At 34.1% G+C, this 12,118-nt stretch overlaps 1 protein-coding gene across 12 annotated transcripts in view; it reads left to right on the forward strand.

Moving 5' to 3' along the window:
• PUM2 (pumilio RNA binding family member 2) overlaps positions 1 to 12,118 on the forward strand; it is a 92,271-nt gene that overhangs the window by 37,775 nt on the left and 42,378 nt on the right. For all 12 annotated transcript variants that reach the window (XM_033837969.2, XM_033837970.2, XM_019943212.3 and 9 more), the window contains 3 exons: positions 5,561 to 5,686; positions 8,388 to 8,530; positions 10,218 to 10,347. In XM_033837969.2, the coding sequence (XP_033693860.1) occupies positions 5,561 to 5,686; positions 8,388 to 8,530; positions 10,218 to 10,347 (399 nt within the window). The remainder of the gene's footprint in view (positions 1 to 5,560; positions 5,687 to 8,387; positions 8,531 to 10,217; positions 10,348 to 12,118) is intronic.

The following is a 12,118-nucleotide window of genomic DNA, read 5'->3' on the forward strand; positions in this document are numbered from 1 at the left end:
ATTTCTAGATGACTTCTAATAGCAGCATGCACTCTGGACCTGTTTTTTCCAGTTTTCTTCAGCCTTCTGTATCCCTGTCCTTCAGTACTTCTTACTCATTGTTAGAAACGTACTGACTCCTGTCTACTCGTGGGCCAGTACAACACTTTTTATTTCTTGACGCTTTGTGGTATGATTTATATGTGGCAGGCTAAGATACCCATTATTGCTCTTCCTTTTGGGAGTTTTAAATTTTTGGTTCTTATTTGCTTTTTCATATGAACTTTAGAATCCTTTTATTTACTTCCAGATCAGGTTAAAATCTTAAACTTAGGAAGATCAACATCTTTATGACATTAAGTATTCTTATCCAGGACATAGTGTATCTTTAATTTTGTTCAAGTCTGCTTCTGTGTTGTTTATGATTGCTTTAAAGTTTTTCTCATGTAAGTTTGCATATTTCTCAATAAGTTTGTTCTTTGGTATTTTATCTTTTGCTATCATTGTAAATGCCTTCCTGTCTTTCATTATATCTTTAAATTGGTATCTATGAAAGCTCTTAATTAGTATTAATTAATTTTATGAATGATATTTTCTAATAATTGAAGCATTCCTGTGTTCTTAGGATTTGGAAGAATTGTATATAATTATTTTAATGAGCTCTTTTAATTTGCTGATGTTTTATTTAGGATTTTTTTTTAACTCAACATATAATGAAGTTAGTCTTTAAGTTTGTATGTGTGCATTTTTGCATTTTTTGTTAGGTTTTGATATCAATATACTTCATAAAAATAATTTAGAAATGTTCCTTTTTTTAATGCCTTGGAGTATTTACATTCTTTCTTACGTGATCTTTAAAGATTTGGCACAACTTAGAACAACTTTGTGAAGCCATCTGGGAAACTATGCAAATAAATTTGAAAACGTGAATAAAATGGAAATTTCTAAGAAAGCATAACTTAGCAAAATTGATCCCATCTTTTCATCTTTGTTCCATAGTTAAATAGAGAGATAGAGAGAGAGAGTTGATCATAGTCCTTTTATCCAGGTTTGCTCAGTCATCTCTTAGATGGCTGATAGTTCATTTAGAACAGCACTGTCCCAAGAGAAATATAATATGTGCCACACAGAATTTAAAATTATTTAGTAGCTATATTTTAAAAAGTAAAAAGAAGTAAATGAAATTAGTTTGAATAATATTTTATTTAATCCATTATATCCAAAATATTTCAAGTATAATCAATATATACTAATAAGAAATGTTAAATTCTCTTCTTCATATAAAGTCTTTGAAATCAGGTATGCATTTTCCCACTTTGAGCAGATCTCAGTTTAGACTAGTCACATTTTAAATGCTCAGTAGCTATATATGGTAATAACTACCATAACAGACAGTGCATATTCTAGAATGGGGTTGACAAACTTTTTCTATAAAGTCCCAGATAGTAAATATTTAAATTTTGCAAGCCATATGGTTTCAGTCACAGCTACTCAACCCTGCTGTTATAGCACAAAGCAGTCGTAGACAATACATAAATGAGTACAACTGTGTTCTATAAAACTTTACTATGGGCACTGTTATATGAATTTTGTATAATTTTCATTTGTTACAAATTATTATTTTCAACCATTTTAGAATGTTTATTCTTAGCTAATTCATACAAAAATAGGTAGCAGGCTAGAACTTGGCCCATGGACTGGGCCAGAAAGAGGTATAGATACAATACATTTTATGTTTTAAAATATAGAGCCACACTCAAAAGGGGGAGAGAGAGAGAGAGAGAGAAAAGAAAACGTGGGGTTGTTTTGATGGCTGGGGAATTTCTGTAGGATAGGAAATGGAGAGGTGATCCATAGGAGTAAACTGGAAATAAATCTATGAGGCCTGTAGCGGGCTGCAAGAGGGATAAATAAGCAGAAGGCCTGCACAGTGCCAGGATTGGGGTTGGAGGGTTAGACCCCCAAGTCACTAATAAAGACTTGGTTTGGAGACTTCACCTTATGGTGTGTAGTTAGCAATTGGGATGAGTAAGTGTAAGAGAATCTCATATAAGATAGTATCTAAAACAGAAATTACAGTGCAAACAAGAAAGAGCAGTCAGAAGGCAGTCATATAACATACAGTAGAATTTACACCCAAGATGTAGAAATAAGAGAACTTTAAAGTTCTGAAAAGAACTTTAAAATGTTTATTTAGAATATTAAGAGATCAAGGACTTAAGTCATCAAAGATCGGAGGTCTTGAAACAACAAAATGATGTGAAAACAGACCATTTCAGAACCTTGTAAAAAAAAAAAAAAAAGACATAGGTGGGTTTCATAACTAACTAGCTATCACCTAGGAGGAAATGAACCAGAAGATAAAACTTATGAACACTGAAATATAGCACGTAGTAATCAGGATGTGGGGTGGAGTAGGGAGTAACTAAATCAGTTCAAGGTGTATGTAAAGAAAACTGTAAACTTTTTCTGAAGGCTTAAATAAATGGGGACACATGCCCTTTGGGGGAAACTCATTACTGTAAAGAGGTCAATTCTCCTTAAATTAAGTTGTGAATTTAATATATTGATTGGAATCCCAACAGGATTTTTTTGTTGTTTTGAACTTGAAAGTTTGCTTTTGATGTTTATCTCAGAAAAGTGAAACCGGAAAATTAATAGAACACTAAAATGAGAGGTGGACGTACTCAACCATATTTCAAAACAATTATTATCCACAGTGATTAAAACGGTGTGGCACTGGCCTAGAAATATACAAGTCGATCAGTAAACAAGAACACTCTGAAATGGGTGTGTGTATGTTTGGGGTGCAGTGGTGGGGTAATTTTAACCTTGACATTGCAAACTAATTATAAAAGAATATCTTTGGAGAATAAGTTGGAGATAATCGGGTCATATTCCTGATGAATTAAAAATTTTAATGAGAAAAAATAAAGGTATAAAAGATTTGATATGTTTTTTCTCTTTGATAGCCGAAGAACTATAGATTAAAACCAAAAAATTTGAATGCTTTATTTTACTTCTGATGTTGACAACTTTTAAAAAGTTTGATAATATCCTATTTCAGCGGGAGTGTAAGTGGTATTCTCATATACTTATGGTAGTAATGTAAATTGGTACCACTTTCCTGGAGGGTAATCTGGAAATGTGGATCAAGAAATTATATATATTTGTCCATTTACGTGAATTTTCATGAGGATATGATGATGCTGTATTATACTTAAAGAATAATAGCACTATTTATAGCAAAAATTGTGACTCATCTAAATATATATCTGTAGCAGACTGGTTAAATCATGTTTCTTCTATGTAGTGGGATACAAAACTATGAAGCTATTAAAAAAAATGAACTAGGGCATTCCCTGGCGGTCTAGTGGTTAGGACTCGTGCTTTCATTGCCAAGGGCTAGGGTTCCATCCCTGGTTGGGGAACTAAGATCGACAAGCCACGCAGCACCCCCGCCTCACCCCCACCCCCCACCCCCCCAAATTGAATTAGATAGGTATCTGTTGACATAGAAAGGGATCTGTGGTTAATTGGCAAGTGAAAAAAGCATATTAAAGTACCGTTATACCCTGTAATATAAAATGTATGAGTGTGTGTTTATAAATATAAAAATTTAGAAGGGTATACATTTATACATATGTGCATATGTAAACACAGATTCAAAAACATGTATATATACATGCAAACATATACATATTTATATGTACACTAACAAGCATACGGTTTGATGTCTAATGTGTTGCAAATATTTCTAAGTGAATCATGTGAGCTTAAACTAAGTTTTCTTCATTTTTTTTGGCAGAAGGTTCAATATATATCCGTTAGGTCACACTAATTCCTTGTTTTTCAAATATTTGAAACCTTCCTGCTTTTTATCTGCTTTGTAATATAAATATGGAGAGAGCTATGTTAAAATCATGTCTAAAATTGAAAAAAAAAGTTTTAGAAGGCTATAAACCACCTGCCAGTAAAGGTTACATGAGGACTTTGGCTTTCCACGTTATATACTTAAATAGTATCTCATTTTTTAAAAGCAATCTTTTTTAATCATAAAAATATAGAATATAAAATTAGGCCCTGACTTTTCAATTTGTAGTTATAGGAGTAGAACATGGATATCAATACATCTTTATTCTTGTCATAAAGATAATCACAGTAGAGGAACCAGAAGTAAATCTTGAAACCTTCGACCTAGGACATAGCTAAGAATGCAACTTGGAGCAAATGATTTTTTAAATAGTGCAAGGATTTTGTTGAACCCTCTGTTTAATTCTTATTTTTTTTTTTTACTAAAAGCAGATTTTTCAAATGGCCATGCTATGCCTGGGCTTGAAATCAGTATTGTAGCTTGTGGCCAATATTTCTTAAAATTAAGTAATTTAGAAATCAATGAAGAGAAAAATTAAATAGAGTGCATTGGAACCTCATAAGGATAAATATCTTTTTGAGATTTTTGTTTGTGGCATGTGTGTGTATATGGACACTAGGGAAATGTATTTTACATTGTGGGTTACAGTCACAAAATGTGAAAGCCACTATAATATAGTTAAAATTAGGTTTCTGAATCTTGATTTTAAGACCTAGATTTTAAGATAAATGTACCTTTTGAATACTTTTTAAAAAATTGTTTTATGTCCACCTGCTTTATGCCCATATCTCCCCACCATCATCTTTTAACTTGAGCTCCTTTAACTTTAAACACATTCTCTTTAATTATTTCCCTACCTTGTACTTGTCACAGTTAGTTTCCAGAAGAGGAAACTCTCGCAGTACATTTTCAAAGTAATTTTTTAGTACCTTATGATAAAAGGTCTACATACTGATTCCTGCTCAATACCAGCGGTTTTCTTCTTTCTTTAATAAGTACCGCAAATGAATATTTTAAAATCTTTCTTAGCCTTAACCAAATCTATATTGGCATATATTAGACTCAGAAGTGGGTTTACGCTCCTGCTTAAAACTGTTCATTGTTTTATTTTCAGGATAAGGTCCAAACTACTTAGCATGACCCAGGAAACTCTTCATGAGTCTTCATGCTGATTATAACTCCAGTTTTATCTTATACACTACAGCCCCACTCCATCCTACCAAAAGCTTCTTGGATACCCCTACTTTCTGTGCTCATATAGCACTTACACTATATTCTAATTGCCAACTTACTTGTTTGTTTTTCTCACTAGATGGAGTGATTTGTGGGTGTAGATCATATCTGTCTCTCTCAGTGTTGAATCCCTAGCTCACAGTATGGCTTAATAAGGATTGAATGAAAAACCACTATTGAACAATAGCAATTCTAGCTCTAAACATTTATTGTGTGTATATGCTAGTACTATACAGTCATGTATATTTAATTCTAACAAAAATCACTGGTGATAAACCAGTTTCATAAACAAAGAACCCCAGAGTCAGGTTGTATTACATGCCCAAGGTCACTTAGTTAATAAGAATTAGAATCATTATACACCCTCTCCTCCCCCACCAACCCTAATTTCAGAAGAAATGTTTTTTTTTTTAACCTGATGAAGAAAATCATACATATTTTTTTATTTATTATTTCTCCCCCTTTAAAATACAGCTGGTGTATTCTCAGCAGGCCTTGCTCCAGCTGCATTTGTGCCAAATCCATATATTATTAGTGCTGCTCCTCCAGGGACTGACCCGTATACTGCAGCAGGATTGGCTGCAGCAGCAACATTAGCAGGTAACTTACTGTTCATACTTGTTGCTTGTTATGGATTTAGTTTTAATTTGGGGATAAGCTTTGTTTTTGTCTATTTGGGCAATTTGAAGTTTCTAGGAGAAAACTGAAACATTTATCCAGAATGAACTGAAGTTTCCAGAGAGTTTATTTTTCGACTGTAATGCTACAGGAGAAAACCTAAGTTGGATAACTTGTTTCCTCCTGTACATAGTTGTTTTACATTTTAGTTTTACAGTCTCAGAAATCTTACATTAGCAGCCACAAATCTTTATTCTTGTGACTGATCCCATTACCCACAGAGACAGTGCAAATAAAGTTACTTCTCAGAAAATAAACTGGGGGTAGCTGCTATAAATACCCAGGTCAGGGATAGTACAAGGTAAAGAGGTTCAGTGATCTTAAGAGAATGAGTATCTAAAAAGTAAAGTTAAATTAGCAATGTTAAAATGTGCAGGCAAGCTGAGGGACAAGAAGGTGGGATTGAGGTGGAAAGAACTTATTAAGTGCCAAAGCCTGATAACCACCACTCAAAATCTGAAGTAAAAACCAAAAGTACACAATGTCACATGTCAGTTGTATGGCAGTAAAGCTGGGAAAAAAAATTTTTTAAACCAAACTGTATTTATGTCTTATTTAAGTAAGGGAGAGTTGTGTACCGGTTAGGCACAGTCTTACTGAGCAGAGTGATTTGCTGATCTTCTATAGGATTTGGGGGGAAGGTTGTTTTATGTTGAGTTAGTTACAGAGACAGGAATGAATTTGTCTTAAGCATGATTTATGTTGGTTACCAAGGCAGGAAGAGGGAGATGTCAACCATAGAAGTGTGTTCCTTGGGTTGAGTCTGTTGATTGGCTAACTTTTCATAACTTTAAGCTGTCACTGATAAGTTCACTGAATTATCACTGATCAATTAATTTTAAATCCACTTCTGGTAGTTATTTATTATTGCGACTGCAGAACAGTTAGTCTTTTCATAGGCGTTTTCTTTATACTCAGGACTTTAAGACCTGAAAAAAATGTTAATTTCAAATTCTTGTTTGATATCTTAGCAGACTGAAACTAACCTGTCACATTCAGTAGATTTGGTATAGATCTGCATGTGATTCCATAAAGATGTGAGCTTTCCTGGTACTATTTAACTGGATGTTAGTATGTAAAGTGCTAGTATATCATACATACATAAAATCATTAATCTGTGGAACTGAAGGAAGCAACTTTAAGAGGTCATTAGTTTTGAGATAAGGACTCCTGGCGTTCTGAACTTACTTAGGCTTTCTAAGATCAGCACTGTTCAGTAGAAATAGAACGTGAGCCAGATAATGTAACTTAGATTTTTCTAGTAACCACATTATAAAAGTAAACCACAGATGAAATTAATTTCAGTATGTTTGATTTAGCTCAGTATATCATGTAATCAAGATTTTTTAAATTATTAATAGATATTTTATTTATTTTTAATGCTAAGTCTTCAAAATCCTGTGTGTATTACATACTTACAGCACATCTTAATTCAGGCTCTCCAGCTTTTAATTGTTTAGCCACAGATGACTTCCGGCTACTTTTGGACAGAGAGGTTCTAGATGGATGTCTGATTCTTTTGTTTTGTTTTGACAGTGTATCCTTTCTTCATAAATCCTTTTCTATATTTTAAGAGTCTTCATTGTAGATTGTGCTTAAACTATCTTTAGAAATATATTTTACCTTTAAACTGTTCAGAGCTTTTCATTTTAGTGATTGAGTCAGTTACACTGGGCTTTATTTTCTTCCAAAACAAAGTGAAACCAGGAGTTTCACTTTCTAAAGTATACACATTAGATATACTAAAATCATATCAGTGGAATTTAGGGACATGTATCAGTCAGGAAACATGACATCGTAATCATTAGTTTAATGGCAGGGCTTATTGTGTGATACTATTTACTGTCCAGAAATGAAATTTTATCTTGAATAAAGTAGAATAGAGCAAGAATTCATTCTGTTTTTCCTGGTTTGCTTTTTTATGTCTATGTCCATGATTATATTTCATAGTTCTTTCTTAACTTACTAGTTCCATCTTCCTAACCATAAAGACACTGATGTTTCATTTGTTTTTACATGATTTTCAATTGTTTTGTGAGAATTGTAACTAATTCTGTTTCAGATATGAAGAATATTTTAAAATTCACAGTTTACAATTAAAATACAGTTGTAGCAAGCTTAGTACCAACATTTTCCTTAGTTTTATGTTATAGATTACAAATTAAAAGCCAAAAATGTTTGTTTTCAATTTTAAAAATTCCTTTTTAAAGAAAATGCTGAGTTGAGTATAGGAACTCTTATAGTTCTATGGTGTTTAATGTTCCTATTTGCCAGTATCAAATGCATAAACTAGCATTCAATAATAGGTGTTGAAGAGATGGTTCAGTGTCCTGTCAGTTCATTGGTCTTCTTGAGTTTAGTTCACATCTTTTCATTAAGACGACTGCTGTCACCTCTGAATACTTTCTTTTTTAATAATCCATACCTCAGTGAGACTTTCTAGTAAAACTGGGAAAAAGAGAAAAGGGAAGACAGTTGTATGTGGGTAGAGGATTGTAAGGACATCTGCTCTAAGTCTTATGCACTGTCCCTTTTTTATGGTCTAATGGTAACTAACCTTATTTATCTATAAAATGTAGTGACTTTTTTTATTTTTTTTGGGGGGGTGGGATGTGGGGTTTAGGTCCGGCAGTGGTTCCACCTCAGTATTATGGTGTTCCGTGGGGGGTGTATCCAGCCAATTTATTTCAGCAGCAGGCTGCAGCTGCGGCAAACAACACAGCAAATCAGCAAGCAGCATCACAAGCTCAGCCTGGACAGCAACAGGTATAGGCCCGCCTTCATTAAATACTACCTGAAGAGTCTTGGAAATTTCATGAGCTCCCTGCATTCAAGATCTGTGTTTTTTTATTTTCCCCAATATGTAGCACAGTACTTATCATATAGTTGGCATACAAATATTGATTATGTGGTTTTTTTCCTCCAGTAGTCATATATATGAACTTAAAGATCTGGTTGTATTCCACTTCAACATTTCTATTATTGAAACTGTCTTGAAATCTCTAGCAGTTTTAAATTTTCTTTTCATCACTTCTTAAAGTGTGCTCATAATGTTTCTGTCAAAGTAATTGTCATTTCATTTTCTTCTGGGTATTTAAATTGCTATTTTAAATATTAACTTAATATATTTCTGACCAGAAAAAGGAGATTACTGGGTACTTTGTTTTTAAGCGAGGAAAGATGAAATATTTTCACTAAAGGTTAGATTTCTTAAAACAGAAAATGTTTATTTTTAAGGTTTTTTTTTTAAATTTCAGCCACTTTTCTGGAACTATTTTTATAAATAAATGTAAAAGAAAAATTCTGATAAAAATTCCAGAATTCTGTTTGTCAAATTTATCTTTTTTTTTTTTTTTCGGTACGCGGTCCTCTCACTGTTGTGGCCTCTCCCGTTGCGGAGCACAGGCTCCGGACGCGCAGGCTCAGCGGCCATGGTTCACAGGCCTAGCCGCTCCGCGGCATGTGGAATCTTCCCGGACCGGGGCACAAACCCGTGTCCCCTGCATCGGCAGGTGGACTCTCAACCACTGTGCCACCAGGGAAACCCCAAATTTATCATATTTATACCAAAGAAGCAACTTAATGACAAGTATAGTGTTACTTGGCAGTTGAATTTTCTTTTAAACTATATTGATATTCTGTTAAAGCTGTCCTTTAGCTCAGTCCTTGTAGATTATACCACAGCACCATTTAATAAATTCTTTTTAAATCTGTGTCTTCTTTGGGCAGATAAAAATATCACATTGCCTAAACATCACATATACCTGTGCGTGATGCTTACTTACACGGATGGACTTAAGATGAATCTCCCTTGTCCTGAATTGTTTAAGTATTTACCTTTGTGAAATTAATGTGTATCATGCTTGTGTATATATTCACTACAACAACTATGTATTACGAAGCAGTTTGACCAGCCTTAAGAGTTTTCACATTTTTTGATGAAATCTTTTGTTCCTTTTTTAACACTAAGGTTTTACAGTAAAAAGCAGCTTTTTACTCACTTTAATTAAAGCTTCTGAATTCTGAAAACTTGGTTCAATTTGAAGTTTTCACTCTGCACCACAATCTCGTACCAGACTAATTGAATAATTATACTTAATTTAGAGTTTTCAGTCTTAGAAAATAATAAAATTTAAACTTTTGTCTTCATGTAAGATTTTGCCATTCCCTTCTCACCGCCCAAATATCTGTCTCTCATTTTAATACTACTTTGGTAGGTTAAAGAGCACAAATACTAGAAATAATTGTTCCTGAAGACCCTCTACCATGTTGCTTAATAGATTATGTTTTTGGTGTTACGTTATTTGTATTTTTTTATGATAAACTGACATTTCATTGAATGTAAATATGTTCAAAGAATATCCAAAGGCTATCTGTGATATATACAGAGTTGTCTGAGATAAATTTGTTATTTTATAATTTCGTTTTTAAGGAAATTGTTTGTCCTTTGTAGGTTCTTCGTGCTGGAGCAGGTCAGCGCCCTCTTACTCCCAATCAGGGCCAGCAAGGGCAGCAAGCTGAATCACTTGCAGCAGCAAATCCAACTTTGGCTTTTGGTCAGGGTCTTGCTACCGGCATGCCAGGTATATAGTTGGTTAATTGTGGAAATTTGAATAGACTTAAAATGTTAAATGTAGATTCTCACACTGAGGAGTGAGAAAAATCAAGAAATGTCTTTAAATCTTGCCTACCCTGCAATGCATTATTTACAACTCAGGTGCCAATAGTTGAAATCAGTATTGCTTGCGAGACAATGACAGGGATGGCAAATATGTGTTAGAATTCTCAAAAACCTTTTTTTCTTAAGTCTGTTTATGGTGTAAATCAAAGCGTCTTTCCAGTGGAGTGTAGCCCAGAATTCTTTTTTTTTTTTTTTTTAAGATGTTGGGGGTAGGAGTTTATTTATAAATGTATTTATTTTTGCTGTGTTGGGTCTTCGTTTCTGTGCGAGGGCTTTCTCTAGTTGTGGCGAGCGGGGGCCACTCTTCATCGCAGTGCGCGGGCCTCTCACTGTCGCAGCCTCTCTTGTTGCGGAGCACAGGCTCCAGACACGCAGGCTCAGTAGTTGTGGCTCACGGGCCTAGTTGCTCCGCGGCATGTGGGATCCTCCCAGACCAGGGCTCGAACCCGTGTCCCCTCCATTAGCAGGCAGATTCTCAACCACTGCGCCACGAGGGAAGCCCTCAGCCCAGAATTCTTAATGCAGTGCTTTAAGAAATAAAACCATTAGGTGGTATGTCAAACAAAACCTATTTGCCATTTCTGCCTTACAAGGATAGTTAGTCATTTAATTAATTAATGTTGAAAAGTGTACAGCTAACATTTTCCACTTAGAACATTGCTCAGTCGTTTAGCACATTTATATAGTATTTTAACCTGTTGGTTTTTATAACCTAATGGCATCAGCATTTACTAAAGTTTTCTGCCTGTTGCCACAGTACAACTTTTAGAAAAGGCCAACAAAGTACATTTTTTGTGAAGTAAATTTGTGAAACTAAATACAAAATTAGTACTTTAATATTAAACAGTGGAAGATGGAAGGAAGGTATTTTTCTTAAGCTAATGAAGCAGCACTTGTTATGTTTGGTTCTTTTGAATTTTATTTTATTTTATTTTTATACAGCAGGTTCTTATTAGTTATCTATTAGCACTTGTTATGTTTTTAAAGGCTACATTTGAATGTCCGTAGATAATGCATCACTTCCCATTCTATTCCTTCATTTCTCTTCATTCCTAAAGACTCACTTTCAAGCATGCCATTTTTTCACTTTCGGTATATGAGTAGTTACTCCTTCAGCTGTAGATTACAGCTAACCCTTGAACAACCATGGGTTTGAACTGCGTGGGTCCACTTACATGTGGATCTTTTTCAATAAATATGTACTATAGTACTACACAATCTGTGGTTGTTTCAATCCTGCGGGTGCAAAATATTGGATATGGAGGGTTAACTGTAAAGTTATTTGCAGATTTTCAGTTGCACAGAGGGTTGGTGCCCCAAGCCCTGCATTGTTTAAGAGTCAACTATACTGATTAATGAAATACGTGTTCCAGTTTTCATTAATTGTACTGTAGATAGATTTTCTATTCAGATCATTTAGGAGATGTGTTTAATGCATTGGACACGATCCTGACTTACATGATTGAGGGGTTTTTTTTACATGCTGCTAAATATTTCTGTATATTATTTTGAGGAGTTCTGTATCAATTACATTCATTCTGTTCTCTCTGAAATTCTAAGGTCTGAGTTTATCATCTTGTTTAGCCTACTGAATGAAAAAAAGGATGTTAATATTGCTGTCCCTGGAGTACAAATGATAATAGAATGGGGGCATTCTCATTATTTTCCTTTTT

Source organism: Tursiops truncatus, chromosome 14, assembly GCF_011762595.2.
Source record: "Tursiops truncatus isolate mTurTru1 chromosome 14, mTurTru1.mat.Y, whole genome shotgun sequence".
NCBI lineage: Eukaryota > Metazoa > Chordata > Mammalia > Artiodactyla > Delphinidae > Tursiops > Tursiops truncatus.